General features: G+C 37.2%; 1 protein-coding gene across 3 annotated transcripts; it reads left to right on the top strand.

Annotated features, from left to right (window-relative positions):
• Positions 1-229: 229 nt before the first annotated feature.
• Positions 230-12,764, top strand: LOC107554787 (jun dimerization protein 2). Of its 3 annotated transcripts, none has more exons than XM_016237396.1 (5): positions 230-245; positions 568-683; positions 8,911-9,128; positions 11,441-11,546; positions 11,649-12,764. In XM_016237396.1, the coding sequence occupies exons 2-5, from the start codon at positions 593-595 to the stop codon at positions 11,831-11,833; spliced, it is 600 nt and encodes a 199-aa protein (XP_016092882.1). In that variant the 5' UTR covers positions 230-245; positions 568-592; the 3' UTR covers positions 11,834-12,764. The 3 variants fall into 3 exon arrangements, with proteins under 3 accessions (XP_016092882.1, XP_016092881.1, XP_016092880.1); XM_016237395.1 differs by lacking the exon at positions 230-245 and adding an exon at positions 302-410; XM_016237394.1 differs by lacking the exon at positions 230-245 and adding an exon at positions 302-396 and having other exon boundaries at positions 508-683; positions 11,649-12,763.
• The last annotated feature ends 5,467 nt before the right edge of the window (positions 12,765-18,231 follow it).

Here is an 18,231-nt window from a genome sequence, read left to right as displayed (position 1 = left end):
TTGTGGTTGTGAAAGGGCTTTTACTTTTGTAAAAGAATAACTTTTTTACATTAAAAACAAATACGCAAGCCCTGTCCAGATTTAAAAAGTAACCCACAAGTAACGTAACACACTGCTTTCCATAAAATTACTTTTTTAGGGAGTAACGCAATATCGTGATGCATTACTTTTAAAAGTAACTCTCCCCAACCACATCAGCAAATCTGTCAGCGATAAGCAACTCTTTATTGCGCATGCATCTGCAGGTAAATAGGCTACAGCTGATATCAATGCAATATGCATGCATTCATAATAACAAAATAAGGGGAGAGTGTTTGAAGCGGTACCGATGAACGACCGCTCCTGGCACACAGCACAGTACTGTTGAGGGACCTTCAGCTTGGCAGCCGAGAGCATGTAAAGCGCTGACGGTGAACGGAATGTTTGTTTTCTGGTTTCTAAGGGGTGGAGCGAGCCTGCTCCTCGCTTCTCCACTTCTCCACTTCTCCATGTGTGTTTTCCCTGCAGTTCATTTCTCATCCTCCCTGCTGACGTCTGACTTCCGCATTCCTCGCTCTTCCCGATCAGGGATCAGCGCTCCAGACCCGAGCTGATGCAACGATCCCCGCTCTTCAAGATCTACTCGCGACCTCCGGCTGACGTCTCAAAGGGACTCCACTCGCTCACCTCGAGACCAAAGTCAGGTAAGAGCGCGACTTTGGCAACTTTTGCACGGCTTCGAGTCCGGCCGCTGCGTTTCTCCATGGCCGCGTCTCAAAGCGCGGAGAGCCGCCTAGGCAGAGCGCGTTTTTGCGCATCTCCGGCGCGCAGCAGGATTCTCGGGCATCGTGAGAGGCTTCTCGCCTGAGATGCGCTAAAATGCTGTGTGTGTAGGTTTTGAGACACGGCCCGAGTGTGTGCATGCACAAAATGGTACATTGCAAAATAAGGAAGGTGGGTATTTCATATTTCAACAACAGCAGTGTGTTCTATTGCTGCATCTGCATACCGCAAGTGCAACTTAAATAGCTCTTTATTTCCAGATTTGAACGCATTTCACTCGGCCGTGTCCATCTCTAGTTGTAGCCTACATAGGGAATGCTCACTTCCTAATATAGCGCGTTAATGATGATAATGATGATGATGGGACAGAAAGACTCTACACCGCTGTAAGCTGAATTTACATGTTACATAAGAGAAACTTCCGCTTTGAGATCATTGAGTCACTGTAGGGCGTGGTGCATATGCACATTCATATTTTTATTATTGTTGCACATTATGTGTCCGCTGTCACCGTGCATGCAAAGGCTCGTGAGATGCTTGTGTGGTAATGGCGCGTGAGTAGGCTACTAACTGTGCACACAAAACTTTTTCAAATTTAAACATATATTCAATATAAGAGGTTCAAATATACAGCAAGTAACAAAAGTGCGAGCCCACTAGTGAAATGCTTTAGTTTGCTGGGAAAAATGAAATACAAATAGACAATAATAATTATAATAAAAATACAGTTTGAGTGAAATTTTACGTTTGAATTTGAGAATGTGTCAGTTCAGTATTTATTGTGTGTGTATCTTTTGCTTGAATGTTTTAGAACATAAGATGAGGCACTAGAACTGACATGAAGCTTTGTGTATATTTTAATATCTGTGGTCTCTATTTGCATTTGATATCAATTAAAGGGCCTGGGGTGATGCTTTCTCCTTCAGTGCACTGAGCATGTCCAGTGCCGTTGGATATCCGTCATCTGAATGTGATATTGGTGTCTTTGCCTCAATCTATTTACAACATGATCTAAAACTTCAGTTAAAGTTAAATGAACTGCGGTGCTCTTTGTAGATAAACAATGCGCAGCAAGCATTTTCAGTTGTTCAGAAAAGGGTTTCAGTTCCACTCACAAAGAAGTGGGCGATTAAAATCTGGAAGCAATGTGTGAAACCTCTTCTCATTGCATAACAGTGCTATTATAACTGCATGCATAATGCAACGAAATGACACGGACCTTTCCGGCGCTGACGAATGTAGGAATGTTGCTTATGACACACTTCATGAATGACTGCTTTGATGCTGTACAGAGGCAGAAGTAGCACTACACACATTATGCATTTGAGAGATTCGACTTTCTTTCGATTCCAGTAAGACGGTAGTATGTTGTTATGCTAACAATATGATACTCCGGTAAGCATGTAAATGCACAGCACACACAGATACAGGCTTTAAATTACACTGGACCATTTTAGCAACACTTGTTACAACTACTGAACCTCGTATTAAACTCCTATTAACTCTTTTATGTATAGTTTCAAAAGCTGAACATAATTTCTCTCTTTCTCCGGGTGAGTTGTGGGGAATTTAACACATGAACATAGATTGATTATTGTATTCATTTTGCTTGTTGTCCATACTATATTTGGACAAACAGCATGATCAAATCACATCTGTGGCTTACGCCGTATTTCTCCCTGGACCTTTGCAGAACTGCTGTCCACAATAATGGGGCGAGCGATCAATTAGAGCGACACATTATCTGTGATAATGGAGCAAAGTATTAATATAAGATGAGTTAACGGTGGCAGCGGAGAGAGCGCTCTCAGGCTCTGGATCACGGCGCTCTATAGGACTTTCCAGTGCAAATCTAAACAAAGAGAACAGTGTTGGATTCGGTTTATTTTTCCAAATCCTTCATGCTGTCATTCCCTCAATACATACTTGTCTTGACTGGTTCGTATGAACTTTTATTTGGGAGTGTGCTAAAAGTTTCAGAGATGGTGAATTTTACGGTGGAAATAATTTTTCCGTTGGGGCTTTTAGTGAGATAGCTTGTGTTGATGGAGTGTGTGTGTCTGTCTGTCTGTCTGTCTGTGTGTGTGTGTAGATAAAGGCAGCACACCTCATACACCTTCTGAAAGCCCAACAGGCTCATGAAACATGCTTGATCACACGATCCTGATTAATACAGTGGGGCAAATAAGTATTTGATACACTGCTGATTTTTAAAGTTTTCCCACTTACAAAGAATGGAGAGATCTGTAATTTTCATCGTAGGTACACCTCAACTGTGAGAGACAGAATGAAAAAAAAAAAAAGAATCCAGAAAATCACATTGTATGATTTTTAAATAATTAATTTCCCGTTGAGACTGTGGTCCTAGCTCTCTTCAGGTCATTGACCAGGTCCTCCCGTGTAGTTCTAGGCTGATCCCTCACCTTTCTCAGGATCATTGATACTCCACGAGGCGAGATCTTGCATGGAGCCCCAGTCCGAGGGAGATTGACAGTCATCTTGAATTTCTTCCATTTTCTAATAATTGCGCCAACAATTGTTGCCTTCTCACCAAGCTGTTTGCCTATTTTCCTGTAGCCCATCCCAGCCTTGTGCAGGTCTACAATTTTGTCCCTGGTGTCCTTAGACAGCTCTTTGGTCTTGCCCATAGTGGAGAGGTTGGAGTCTGATTGATTGAGTGTGTGGACCGGTGTCTTTTATACAGGTAACAAGTTCAAACAGGTGCAATTAATACAGGTAATGAGTGGAGGATAGGAGGGCTTCTTAAAGACAAACTAACAGGTCTGTGAGAGCCAGAATTCTTGCTGGTTGGTAGGTGATCAAATACTTATTTCATGCAATAAAATGGAAATTAACTATTTAAAAATCATACAATGTGATTTTCTGGATTTTGTTTTTGATTCTGTCTCTCACAGTTGAGGTATACCTACGATGAAAATTACAGATCTCTCCATTCTCCAAGTGGGAAAACTTGAAAAATCGGCAGTGTATCAAATACTTATTTGCCCCACTGTATATGGCAGAAATAAAGACTGAAGGGGGGTTTGAGTTAGTTGTTCAGTTTGTATGGAATATAAGCTGACTACATACTGAATACTGCACAGTGTGCACTCTGTACAGATGACTATATTTTAATTGCTGCAGCATGCTGCAAACAGTGTATGGTACGATGATGTCTCATATTTGGCGGTTTGATCATTGGCAAGTACAAATATAGCTCCGAAACTCTTTCTAAATTAGTGAACTAGATTTTTTGCAAGATGCAAGTGAGGCTTATGAAAAACTGCTGTTTGGTTGGGTTTTTTGAGTGTTTTTTAAACCATTTCTATGAGGCTGCTAGGGTTTTCTGGGATGTGTGTCTGTCTGATAATTTGTAATAATGCACATTATTATTATTATTATTACTATTATTATTCTTGTTGTTGTTATTATTATAATGAAACCAAAACTAAAATGTTCATTTAGCGGGGAAAAAAAACTAGAGTTTATTTAATAAACAATTATTTAATCAATTTTTTAATCATCAAAAAAAATTGAAAAAGTTATATATAATATATAGGGCTATGTTTATGTATGTATATATATATATATATGAAGTGTTTATTTGCAAAAACAGATAACTCAGTTTTTTAAATAAAATAATAAAAATCATGTTTTTTATTATGTTATCATGTTTTTATTGTATTAGTTAGCTGTATTTTTTTTAAAGTTATTTTTTACCTAATCCATGACAAGTGCACGACGAAGATGAAGAAATATAAACATGTATTTATTATTATCCACACAAAGACAAATAAGGAAAAGCAGGAACTGGAAGGAACTATAACAGAAATGGACTAAACTAAAAGTTCATAATATAGTGCCTCTCAGATAATTTTTCTTTCTAGCTGACCAATGATTTTGCAGTCATTGAATGAGGTAAATGTAACATTACATGACCTTGTTTAATTACAAGTTGATTTACTGGCGTTTTTCTGCGGTTGAAACACTGATTGATTGATTAAACGAGACATGATTCATTTCAGTAAGTTGTTCTGTTTCTTTAAACTGCTTCTGAACTGAGGCACTACAGCGATCGTTACGCCACAGTAAAGAGTGTCGAAACCACATTTGTTGTTTGTATTTCATCATAAGATTGCCAGCATTTGAGAGTATGTTTTATAACAAGCGTAACAAAGCTTGTTGTGATTATTGGATGACAGGTGTGCTACAGATAATGTTTAGTCACATTAACTGAAAACAGCACAAAAGTAAATCCAGCAATAGCATCCACACATCTGACATGCTCACCTGTTATAGTTTATCTACGTGGTGGGAACAAAATACACACTGACGGTGTCAAAACAAGCCATTGATTAAGTGCTGCACCGTTTCAACTGAAACTAAAAAAATACATTTCCAGCCGTATATTATTGGTTGCTGTAATTTGGTGCATCATAAGCGCTCTACATTTGACTCGGTCCTTTTTTTGAATGGAACAGGTTCACTCATTTTATCATCCGCCTGGCAGAAGTTAAAAGTAAAGCACACTACACCTCAACAAGCTGCATAATTGAAGAAATGATGCATGACGAGCCACGTGCCCGTGTTAGTAGCCTGCTTGGGGTTAGGGATTTGTTTAAATGACTAACTCTCGGTATGAGCAATGATAGCTTGCCTTAGCAAAGACTAATGAAACGTCCTCTGAGTCAGAAGTGTTGTGTGTGTCTTGCAGCGGTTCACATATGGCAGTGATTGCTTGTGTCATCGTGAGGCCGTTTCTTCAAGAAGAGCATTCGTGTAAGTTGGCAGTGTTGGGAAGTAACTGTTACATGTAACTAAATTACTTCATTTACTGAGAATAAATGTGTCGTTAAATTACAGTTACTTCTGAAAATGTTAGCGATTACAAAGGGGGTTACATCTGATTTTATTCACACACATAGAGATTTGATTGATTTCTTTCATAAATTGCAGCGACTGCTCTAAAATAAGAGACACCAATGTTTCAGGAGTTTAGGCCACAGATGATTATTCGATAACTGTTTTATTTCCTATTTGGGTTTATGTATATACTTTTTTTTTTTTCCAAGAGATTGTTAGATGCCAGTGTTTCCCGTCATAACTATGCAAAGATTTGATTTCAAAAACAATATCATAGCTACTAAACTATTTCTTGTTATGGTTTTAAAATCTGCATTTAGCCTCAGAATGATCTCAACATAAGGAGAGCTGCTAAAGTCTGATTTTGAGGTGGCTGTGCTTTAAAATGAAATGATTATCATCTTAATTCAAGTGGTGAAGGATTGTGAAAGTCTGAGAGGTATCAGTGTTGAGCGCTACTGTAAGGTTAAACCTGCCTGCTTTACATGTTTGAAAGTGAATTGAAAACATTATAAAAATGTAGAAAAGTAATCGAATGTAATCAGTTACATTACTTTGATAAAGTAATTGAAATAGTTACACTACTTGTTACATTTTAGATAACTAAAACTGGTAACTTGTAATCTGTAACCTATTACATTTCCAAAGTAACCTTCCCAACACTGGTAGTTGGTCACTCTCTGTAGTTCATCGAGCAGGCTGTGAGAATGCTCTCTCAAAGCTACAGACAGAATGCACACTGCGTCTGAAAGGTTTTGATTTGAGGAGGACTTGTGTAGGCCGATGACATTGTCTTGTTCCTCTGCGGCCACATTCCTCTCAGCTGACAGTGCACAGATTTGGACGGAGGAAACATTGGTAGCGGGCGGATCTTGGCTGACGCGATCAGTACTTCTCTCCACGGCTTAAAGGAGAATGTGTCTGGGTCTAGTTTTGTGCCTCTCATAAAAAAGGGGGAAAAGAGCAGCTTCTCTTGCCAAGGGTCTGTAAGTGGATATCTTACTGTATGGGCAGTGCATGGGCACAATGGACATTCAAAAAAATATGTTTTTGGTTCATTCTTTATTATTGTCGGATAAAGTCTGCATAATGGATTCCAGTGACAGATGCGTATTTGAAGTCGTTAAATGCATTTAGAGACTTTGTATCACTTTTGGATTTCTTTTGAAGGTGATGCGTGTATTCCAGCTAAATTTCACTGTAAGGAAGTCTTCTGGTAGTTTGGCTTTCAGAAGAGTGTAATACTTGCTGACAACAAAGTGTATCAATGAACAATAAGCGCTGAACAGTCTCTCTGGAATTAGATCGCAAATTATCTTGACGGGGGTTTTTACAGGATTTCATTGCCACAGTAACTAGCGCCGCACAGCTTGGTGATCTTGATAATAGACACAACTAATCCAAATAAAATGTACTTACACAAATGTGGCCAATTTTTTAATTAAATGACCCAGTGTGCTGCGTGTGATGATTTCAGGACACATATTTGACAAGTAATGTGGAGATGCTGGTAATGTTTATCATTCATTTGCGTAGGATATAGAGTTTGACCTATACATTTTTGATGCATGTTTGACACAATATATTTCTGTATGTAATTATTCAGGATTTAAACAGGAGTTAAATCAGAAATGATTATTAGCAGAAATACAATATGATCCTCTAATACTATATAGATACAATTCATAAATGCATAAATCTGTATTCCAAATAAACGAGTTTGTAAACAAGCTTATTCTGATCATTCTTGTCCATCAGCCGATCTGATGTTTGCTGCTGCGAGATGAACATAACTCTCATTTTCAGTAAATAGGAAAAATTGGCTCTATGACAGATTGCTCTTGTTCTCCTATTGTATGTTGCTTTGAATAAAAGTGTCAGCTAAATACATAAATGTAAATGTAATGTACATTCAAACTTGTTTGAATGAACTGATTCAAATCTCTGATTCATTTGCATCATCATTCAGAAATGCAGTGGCCTATTTGTTATATTCAAATATGTTAGTATGCTGATAAATATTAGAGGTCGACCGATAGTGGATTTTACCGATACTGATAGCTAGGTTGGACCACACTGGCCGATACTGATTAATTAACCGATACTAGACGCTAAAAATAGTGCTTTACTATAAAAATAAAAAAACTGTACTGAACCATGCTTGATGCATTGATCATTAAAGTTAGGTCATAGTTTAACTAAAGTAAAAAAATTAAAAAAAACGTTGTAATTTTAAAATGTATTAGTAATAGTAAATGTTCAAATTAACACACTCTAACAAGAAATAATAGCTACTTATACAGCTTCCATTAATCTTAAAACACCGGACGCGTTTAAAACAGTTGATTTAATCACCAAACGGGCAAAAGTTTACTTCAAGAATGAACAAAGCCGCATAGATGAGTTTGAAGTTCGGTGTTAAAAACAAAAAAACAAAAGACAGAGCGAAAGGAAAGAAAAAGCACAATCTAAATGATAGCTCTCTATATGAAGCATACTTTATCAGAGCCACAGAAAGACAAACATTTCACTGAAAAATGCACAATATAACATTTTACAGCCTAGGGTGCAATCGGTCGACCTCTAGTAATATTGCTGTTTAACGTATTGTGATATAGGTTCCTATTTGTTAATTTAGTGAAAACCGTGCAGAAAACTTGCCATGTATTGGGCCACAGCGGCTGTTTGGCTGAAATGCTGGTTCCTTTGATTAAAAAGAAACAACAACTTTAAGCTGTTTCAGAGCAAATGCAAAAAAATAAATTTTTTAAAAATTGAGATATATATATAGAGAATATAATCTAAAATATATTTTGTAGTGGTACAGTAATCAAACTCTAACTTCAGTCAGAATTTTTCTTTAATAATTCTGAGTTATAATTTAAGTGTAATTATAAAGCGGAGAGTTCCGGTGCTTGATTCTGATTGGCTGAGCCGCGTTCGAAGCTGTTGTAAATGACGCTACAAAGTAACACACCTTTGTTTACGTTTGTGTGTTGCTCTGCAGCCACTTTGTAGCAACCACAACCGTTTCTGAGGAGCTACATTGTTTGGTGGAAGAATACTGTGTTTATTAATATCATTACACTTTATTTGCTCCGTTTTATTTTGTGAAACCTTACTACGTATATGTGAATAACAGTTTTATAACAGCAATAAGCCCCGTGAAGCCGTGGTTTACAGTGAATTTATAACAGCTGTTGTTAGCTTCTTGGGGCTTATTGCTTTAATAATTTACATTTCAAAAGACAAGTTCTCTCATGATGCCTCGGCTCTTTTCTGCAGCTGTGGTCACGGGCGTTTGTGACATGATGCCGGGACAGATACCGGACCCCTCGGTGACCGCCGGCTCGCTGCCCAGTCTGGGCCCTCTAGCGGGCATTTCTGCCACCACGCTGACTGAACACCTGAAATACGCCGACCTCTGCAACCTTGGGGCCATGCTGTCCCCGTTACATCTACTGGGGAAGCTGGGCAAGCGGCCGCTCCCTATTAAAGCCGAGGTGAGCACCTTTCATCCTGTAGCTTGGGGATCGAAATTTAGGGGCATCTTTAGGAAAAAGCGCTGTTGTATTGAACTAGTGCACATCAGTATGTGAGGCCTGTTTCGTATATGCAGCATCTAAATGATTCATCTGCAGGAAACCCAAACCCGATAGCAGAGCTGTAAACTGATTTAATCATCTGGATTTAGTCAGGTTTATTAATGTTCAGTCCATTATTTGATATTGCTTTCCAAACGTCTGCAGTACATGCACTGTAAAAAATGATTAGTTATTAGAGTGCATTTTACAAGAAAATACTACTTCAGTGTTTCTGCTTCAAAATATCATGTTTAAGTGGTGCTTGCCGTTTCTTTGTGATTATTGTGAAGTTAACTAGAAATCTCTGAATGAAGTTAGGAAGTAAATCTTGCATCATGTTTTTAGTATGCACATCTGGCACAATACTGTGCATTCTACAGTGACTCCATCTAGTGGATAGAAAGTGACTGTTCAAGCGAAAGACTGAATTAAAAAACTGTGAATCTAAGTAAAGCACAAATGAAACATTAAAGCAAAATATAGTGTTTTTATTTGTACACAGTGACAGAAGAAGAAAAAAACTCCATAGTGGCCTTATTGATGATTTATAGACTTGACAGGAGAAAGACAGGAAAACCTTGTTTAATAGATGTTTTAAAATACTTGAAATGCATGAAATACTTCCGCACCAGAACAAGCAGTACAAATGTTTCTGTACTGTTTAGCCAATAACTTAAAGAGGCAGTTACATCTCAAAATTAATTTCAATTATAATTACATATTTTATATTGAATTATGTTCCCTGCCTTTTCATTTACTTGTATTTTGACTGAGAATAGCAACAGATTCTTGTTTGAGGGAACCGTTAATAAAACAGTGGAGGGAGAGCATTCATGCTGACTGAACAGCTGTTACTGTTATAAGAATAATAGTTCACCCAAAATTCAAAGTTAGCTAAAAAAGGGGCTCACCCTCAAGGCGTTCGAGATGTAGATGAGTTTGTTCTTCATCAGGTTTGGAGAAATGTAGCATTGCATCTGTGTCTCAGCACTGGATGCTCTGCAGTGAATGGGTGCCGTCAGAATGAGAGTCCAAACAGCTGATAAAAACATCCCAATAATCCACACCACTCCAGTCCATCAGTTCACATCTGGAGAAGACAAAAGAAATAAATCTTTGAAATTGCTTTTGCTAAAATAATCTGGATAAAGTCCATAATCCATAATAATGCTTCCTGCAGTGAAAAAGTCATCTGGTCTGAATCAGGAGAGACATCTGCACAGATCAAGCACCGTTTACAGTCGAGCAATGGTTTGACGTTAAAAACGTCTTAATGCTGGATGTGTTTCAGCTTTTGTCTTCTCAAGACATTAACTGATGGACTGGAGAGCTGTGGATTATTGTGATGTTTTTATCAGCTGTTTGGACTCTCATTCTGACGGCACCCATTCACTGCAGAGCATCCATTGCTGAGACACTGATGAAATGCTACATTTCTCCAAATCTGATGAAGAAACACACTCATCCTGATCTTGGATGGCCTTAGTACATTTTCAACAAATTTTAAGTGAACTATTCCTTCAATGCAGACTGATTGAATGTTATTTAACAAAGAAGTGTGTATTAAACCCCATGACTTGCATTATTATTACTCACTTCCAATGAAGGCTAAAATGCTGGGTTTATGTGATCAGCAAGTTCAGAGAGCACTGATTAATACAGACTAATTATTGGCTGATTAACACACTGAGTGCATTACATTTATGACTGGCTATATTTTCTACCATTTTCAAAACATTTGAATATTTTTAAGACACGTCCTACAGATTTCATTCAGCAAATGCCTGTTGATATTTCAGTTCATTCTTGCATTTCACAATCTGATGGCAAACAGGAAGCTTTTTCTCTCTTGAAATTAACAGGTTTCAAGGTCTGTCCTTTTTTCTTTGACTTATGTAACATATATAAATAAAGCGCAACCAGAAATGAATTCTCATCTTGGAACAAAATGCAATGTCACTTTGTGGTCAAAAAGTATTTAAGCTGTAAATAATGATCAGAAGTTTACCAGCAGAGACAAATGTGCTGTTCTTGGCTCCAAAAGTTTCACTCTTATTGACTTATTATTTATTTTTATATTGAATGCAACTTCCTTGAATTTAAAGGTGAACTGAATGTTATAACCTGGTTTCCTAAACAAATGAAGTACTTTATTGGCACATAGGAAATGTAGCGTATAAAAACCTATAGAAAGCCTTAATTGTCTTATTTTGCTGTTGCCACTCGTACAGAAAGATGAAGAGGAAGACCGGAGGAAAAGACGGCGAGAGAAAAACAAAGTGGCAGCAGCAAGATGTCGAAACAAAAAGAAAGAAAGAACAGAGTATCTACAAAGGGTAAGTCGTCTGTAAAAGCCTCAGTCAGTGTTGGGGAAAGTTACTTTTAAAAGTAATGCATCACAATATTGTGTTACTTCATAAAAATAAAAAAAGTAACTAAAATCGGAGCGTCTAGAGATGATGAACTCGGAGCTGAAAGCACAGATCGAGGAGCTAAAGCACGAACGACAGCAGCTCATACTGATGCTCAATCGCCATCGGCCCACCTGCATCGTGAGTACAGACAGCATCAAGACGCCTGAGAAAGAGGCCAACCCTCTGCTGGAGCAGGTGGAGGCCAAATGAGAAGGAACCACGCATTTCCATGTTACTGTTTACAGGTCAGCTCGTCTCCAGCCCGCTGAAGCACTTGGTTTGAAGCACTTGGACATTTTAGGGAAGAGAGAATGGCGTCTCTGACCTGCGAGGTTGGAGTTTAGAGACTAAACAAAGCAAAAAGAAAAACACACGGATGGCTTGGATAGTTTATTTTGGTCATAAAGTGCCTTATTTGTATTAGTCCATTTAGGTGTTTGGAAAGAATTGTCTATAGGTTGTTCTGAACTGATGAAAACTCGCATGTTGTGGCGTTGCCATGTTAACTGGATGATTCTTCACGGACTGTCTCAACGTTTATTCACCATTTGCTGCCTTCAGTTGTGTTTTTTGATTTTTTTTTCTGACGCAGGCGTCATGTATGCACATATGTATGAACTGTTTACATCTTGCCAATTTATTATAGTTATCTAGTATATAAATATATATATATATATGGTTTTTATACTTCCTGTACATGGACTTATCACTAGATGTGATACATTTTATGCAACAATTTCATAACCTCTTATTTCTGTGACTTATTCAATTTGTTGTATAGCTGTGAAAACTGCAAACAGTTATTAAACGAGTGATTTCCAAATGTTATTTTGCAATGCTCAGAATTTTTGGAGTTGGTCAACCTGCAGCCATTTACTGTAAAAATTATTTCAAGCTCACTTTCATTTTCATTTCCCTTTTTTTCTTGACTTCGGCAGAGTGAATATATCAAATAAAGCAACGCAATCAGAAAGGGCAGCTAAAGATAGAATTAAAGGCTGCTGTGTTTACAAAAACAACAAACTGTTGTGTAACCTCTTTTGTCTGTCATTAGCCCCATCAGCACATTCCATTAAACAGTTTTCCTACTAAATCATATCATACCTGATATTATTTATAAATATCATTTACATTAGTAGTCACTTTTTTAAAAACAGACATATATTATGCTACATCATGCATGCATGTTTATAAAATGTGCACACGTCATCATTTTTCATATTTTGAACACATACTTGTGATTAGTTATTTTATAAATAAACATAAATCATAATTGTATATGTTTCAGCATTCTAAATATCTCTTTGTAGCAGATGTACAGTGCATCAAAAAACGTCGTGGTCTAAAGCGTTTTTGGTTTGTTGTTTGGGGTCCCTGGATTATTGGCAAAACTGAAATGATTATAATATGAAGTATGATAGTAAGAAAAAAATGTCATGAACTTCATATGCAATTTGCCCTTCAAAATAATCAAGTACAGTTAATCTATTAGTTAATATTAAATGCATATGCATAGAAATACAAGTGTGCCATTAAATGTATAATCTTGGATTTACTACATTAATGGCTAAACTGTCCATAAATGCCTATTACAGCAGTGTCCTATATAAGAAATCACTAATGACTCTGGTATGTCCACACCATATTTTTTTCTAGTCATATTTTACAACTATATTCATCCCTCTACAGACTTTTTCTTCCTCCTTGTGTAAAAGTACAGTTTCTCTTCTGCAACTGTCATTATGGCAAAAAACTAAACTAAACTAAAATATGATGTTGTAAAGAAAATTCCTCCAATCAGTCAATCTCAGCAAAAGAGCTCTGCAGGGAACATCCTTACTTATATATTTGTATACGCTTATTTGACAATAAACTTATCTCTACATATATTATTCAACCACTTTAAATGAATAGTTTTATATTCCTCCACCATTTTTAATTTGCAATGCTTCGTGGGATTGTAGTTCCTTCCCCCATTAAAGCCATTCAGTTCTCAGTCTTGTTTGTCTTTTGTCTATAAATGCCTTTTTTTTGCATTGTGGTTTGGTTCATGCCTTTTAACTCTTTAAATAAGACTTTTTCAAATATATGGTAAACAATATTTGTGGACCCAAAGGTGCTGAAAACGTGGGTAAGAACTAATGCACTTTTAATGACTGCATTACCATGACTCTTACAAAAGAGAGAGAGAGAAAAATAGAGATTGATTACAGCTGTCAGATGAGAGAAAGATGTCAAATTTACAGTGACTCCCCCTGAAGCTCACAGCAGCGCAGACTTTAATAGAACACAGTAAAATGAGAAAAAAAAAATGTATACAGATTTTTTTACAGACTGCAGCAATAAAGATGTCCCAGACTGAACCGTTCGTTTCAGTTTCTTATTGCAGCTTTGAAATGTGAAGGCACTGCACTCATCCAGAGCCTCAAACTGGACTGCATCATCTGTAACCTGCAGCATCCGGTCAACACTGTAAACAAGGAAACCCTCTTTCAACAGTTCTCTGGAATGTAACCTTCCAGAACAATCTTTCCTGTGAACGGCTTTTAAATTGTCTGAACTCAGTCGCTTTCCATCTGTCAGTTTCGTTCAGTCCCCTGAGGCTTCTGAGATTTTCATGTTTGTTGCTTAAAACAGCTGTGTGTCCTGCAGACATCCTTGTCTCTTTCGGCCCTCGCATCCATATTAGGATCCATAATACCCTAGGAAGGAGTTTATTGATTTGATGAAGGCCTTGGCAGGTTTGGCATCACGGATGATTCCACTAAATTGAACTGGCATGTGTCTTTCTTCATACCACAGACACTCTCTCTCCAATTTCATCATTTCCTCAACTGTAGCCTAAACTGTAAAAAATTACCGTGAATTTATTGGTAAAAGACTGTAAAAATGCTACAGTAAAAACCTGTTAAATGGTTAACGGTAAATTCCCCTACTATATACGGTGAAAAACTGTATTGGACATTACATGTATTGGATTTTTTTACTGTAGTTTTATCGTTTTTGAAGTGAAACAGACCGTATAATTTACAGTGAATAACCGTAAATTGACATTCCCAGAATTCCCTGCATTACATTTCAAATTTGATGTTTTTTTGTTGAAATAACTGTTTCTTCTTAGTTTTGTCTTATCAGTTTTGTATATTAGGGTTGTGTGTTACACCTAATGTTGTTAAATGAATGTTTATTGCATTATTTCAGTTTCATGTGTGTTACCGTGATGGTGTTTAGTGTTTGTGTGAATGACGCTGTGCATCTTCTATATATGTTATTATTTAAAAGCTGCTTGTGATGGGCTTTGGTTCATCGTGTGACTTTCTCATCACCTCCTGCATTTGGTGGTTATCAGTGAATTACAAAGCTACAAAACAGATTTCAGTACTTCAACAGGTTGGTATATTAACATTGTATCAGCTAATGAAATTACGGTATTTAACTGTAAATTTAAGTTAAAACCGTAAAACTTAAAACGTTGCTACCATATTTTTTACGGTAAAATTCCGGCAACCACAGCTGCCGTTTTTTTACCGTAAATTTTACGTAATATTTTTTTACAGTGTAGAGCTTCCACATGTTATGGCCACTGGGAATACATCTCTTAGTCTCAGATGTTCAGGTTTTCAGACCACAGTTATGTATTGGAACTTTTGAACGGCGAGAGACTACCAAGATCTCAATTCTAACACATGCATTCTCTCATTTGTCTCCACAAAGTTGAGTTTTTTTTTTTTACTCCATTCCTGACTTCTGCTTAATTTTAACCTTTTTTTTTTTTTGAGTATCAAACAATGTTCTAGAAGCTGGTGGAAGGCCTTTTGGCCTCCCTGTCTACAGCATTATTTGTAATTCTATTTTCCAGACTGGGATTTGAATTAGCCGTCATCAGGATCTGGACATGTGAATCTCTTCAGTTTCCAAATTTAGTTTTTCATTATTCTCCATTATGTCATGGTTTTTGTGTTTTCTTTCCATGACCTCTGCCATAAATGTTCCACCACTCCATCATTCTCTGTGTTCATTTCATTTAGTCTTTTCACAGCGACTCCCTCCCTGTCCCATTATTACTCTTCCTGTTGTGGCTTAGATTTACAGATTTGAGAGAAACTGCAAGAGAAGTATTTCAATTAACTTACAGGGTTAGATCACTCGCACATGTTTGCTGATTTCAATACTGATGCACTTTGAAGTTTAATAATCACCCAAAAGTGTAAAAGTGTTTTCTCATGCATCATATTCCAAGTCCTCTGAAGGCATATCACAACCTTACTTTTTTTTTTTTACTTATTGCCTAATTAGTATCAAAAACAGTACTTCTATTTTGATACGTCAGAAAAGGCCCACGATCGACTCACACAAGCTCAGGTTGTTTGAATCATAAATAGGACACTTACTCTTAAATGTTTAATGACACGAACTGTTATTATCATACAGGGCAGCAAAGCAAAGGCCTAAGCAAAGTCAAGACCTGAGGCCTCACAAGCCCCACCCTAACATTACCTTTTTAACATTTTACTTCCAATTACACAGCATTAATATTAAATAGAGTTTAGTAAACATTTGCATAATTTGCATGGCGGTTAACACCAATGCTGCCTGCTTGACTTCTGAGAGACACTGCTACTCTGAGAGGCTCTTTTTATACCCAATCATGTTGCCAGTTGACCTAATAAGTTGCAAATTGGTCTTCCAGCTGTTCCTTATATGTACATTTAATTTTTCCGGCCTCTTATTGCTACCTGTCCCAACTTTTTTGGAATGTGTAGCTCTCATGAAATCCAAAATGAGCCAATATTTGGCATGACATTTCAAAATGTCTCACTTTCAACATTTGATATGTTATCTATATTCTATTGTGAATAAAATATAAGTTTATGAGATTTGTAAATTATTCCATTCCTTTTTTACTCACAATTTGTACAGTGTCCCAACTTTTTTGGAATTGGGTTTGTATTATAAAGGCAAAAAAAAGCTCTTTCTTGCTGGTTTATCTGATATTTAACATACTCTGATTGTATCATTGCCATGATCGTCAAAGGTCTTCTGCCCCACCCTATTTATAATGAAATATTGTGTGTAATCTGAGCTGTTCTACTGTAGTCTCATTAAAAGGTCACAAAAGCACCAAATACTTCTGAAGCAAATTAACCCTGATCTCGAGCAACTGGTTGTATTCACAGAGTTTATTATGACTGCGTACACTAGGACACCTGACCATTACTCAAACAGCGACTGCATTTTAAAAACAGACACATTAATACAGAGTCAGTCCCTCTTAGCAGCTATAACAGCTTCCACTCATCTGGGAAGGCTTTTCACAAGATTTTGGAGTATTTATGTGGGGTTTAGAGCATCAGTTCCAGTTCATCCCAAAGGTGTTGGATGGTGTTGAGTTCAGGGCTCTGTGTTCTTCCGCACCAAACTCATCCAACCTTTTCTTTATGGACCTTGCTTTGTACACTGGGACACAGTCACACTGGAATAGAAAAGGGGCTTCACAGAACAGGTTTCCACCGCTCCAGAGTCCAGTATCTGCGGATGTGAGGCTTACATGCAGCTGCTCAGCCATGGAAACCCATTTTATGAAGCTCCTGCCTTATAGGCTCCTAGTGCATCTATTTGGAATACAGATTTATAATATAATTTACTGCTGAGCCAGAAAAAGATTGAATTTGATGTCATGTCAACTAGTGATTACTTGAGGTATTAGTCCCACATTGGAAATTTTAAGGCAGGTTAATTAAGTTTACCAGTATAATGTTCCTTAAAGGTTAGATTTTTGTGAATATTTTGAGCAAAATATGTTTTGCTCATATTTACCAAGGATGCCAATGTTAGAATTTTTAAGATTAAAATAGCTAGGAAACTATAAGAAAATAATAATGCATAGGCTATTAGCATGCTAAATAATTTTCATTAAGTATTAGATACTCCTTGAGAAAAGCAGCAAAGACATCCATGTGTACCTCAGCCAAAGCAAAATCTTTAGTCCTCACACAGTGTAATTAAAAAGAGCTCTAAATCCCAATATAACTGAATATTACCCAAATTACTATCAAGTCTCCCTTTTTTCTTAAAGTGCCCCTTATGGATTTGTGAAAATTACCTTTCATGCAGTGTGTAACACAGCTCTAAGTGAATGAAAACATCCTGCAAAGTTTTAAATCTGAAAGTGCACCGTGTATAAAGTTATTGTCTCTCAAAAGAAAGAGTCGACTCTGAATCATTGAAACAAGTCGTTTTTAAAAGAATCCCAAGCTGTTTCATGTTGACGTGAACATGAAACATTAGTATATTGCCCGCCCACTTGTTGGTCTGAATGAAAATGCAAATTCATTCTTTGCCACTAGGTGCCGCTTTTGGAGCAGTAAAAATTGCGGTTTCCCCGGTAACGCTATATGCAAAGCAGCACTGAGCTCACAAACGCTGCTTTATCAGGCATAGCAGACGAGATGAAATGAAAATGAGACCAATCGGACCAATCACAGCAGATTAGCGTCACGCAAAGCAGGGGTTTGGAAAAATGATTCATTGAGAGAATCTTTGGGAGTCGTTGAGCAAATAAGGTAAAAAATAAATGCATATTATTAAAACAATGAAAGTGTTTTTTT

Source organism: Sinocyclocheilus grahami, unplaced genomic scaffold (genome assembly GCF_001515645.1).
Source record: "Sinocyclocheilus grahami isolate Dianchi unplaced genomic scaffold, SAMN03320097.WGS_v1.1 scaffold513.1, whole genome shotgun sequence".
Taxonomy (NCBI): domain Eukaryota; kingdom Metazoa; phylum Chordata; class Actinopteri; order Cypriniformes; family Cyprinidae; genus Sinocyclocheilus; species Sinocyclocheilus grahami.
Note: the sequence above shows the minus strand (reverse complement) of the source record. Positions and strands in the feature narration are given on the sequence as shown.

Coding starts and splice junctions, on each gene's coding strand:
- LOC107554787 (XM_016237396.1), top strand. CDS start 593: ATGCAACGATCCCCGCTCTTCAAGATCTACTCGCGACCTCCGGCTGAC. Junction 684..8,910: donor CACCTCGAGACCAAAGTCAG/GTAAGAGCGCGA, acceptor TCTTTTCTGCAG/CTGTGGTCACGGGCGTTTGT. Junction 9,129..11,440: donor CGCTCCCTATTAAAGCCGAG/GTGAGCACCTTT, acceptor CCACTCGTACAG/AAAGATGAAGAGGAAGACCG.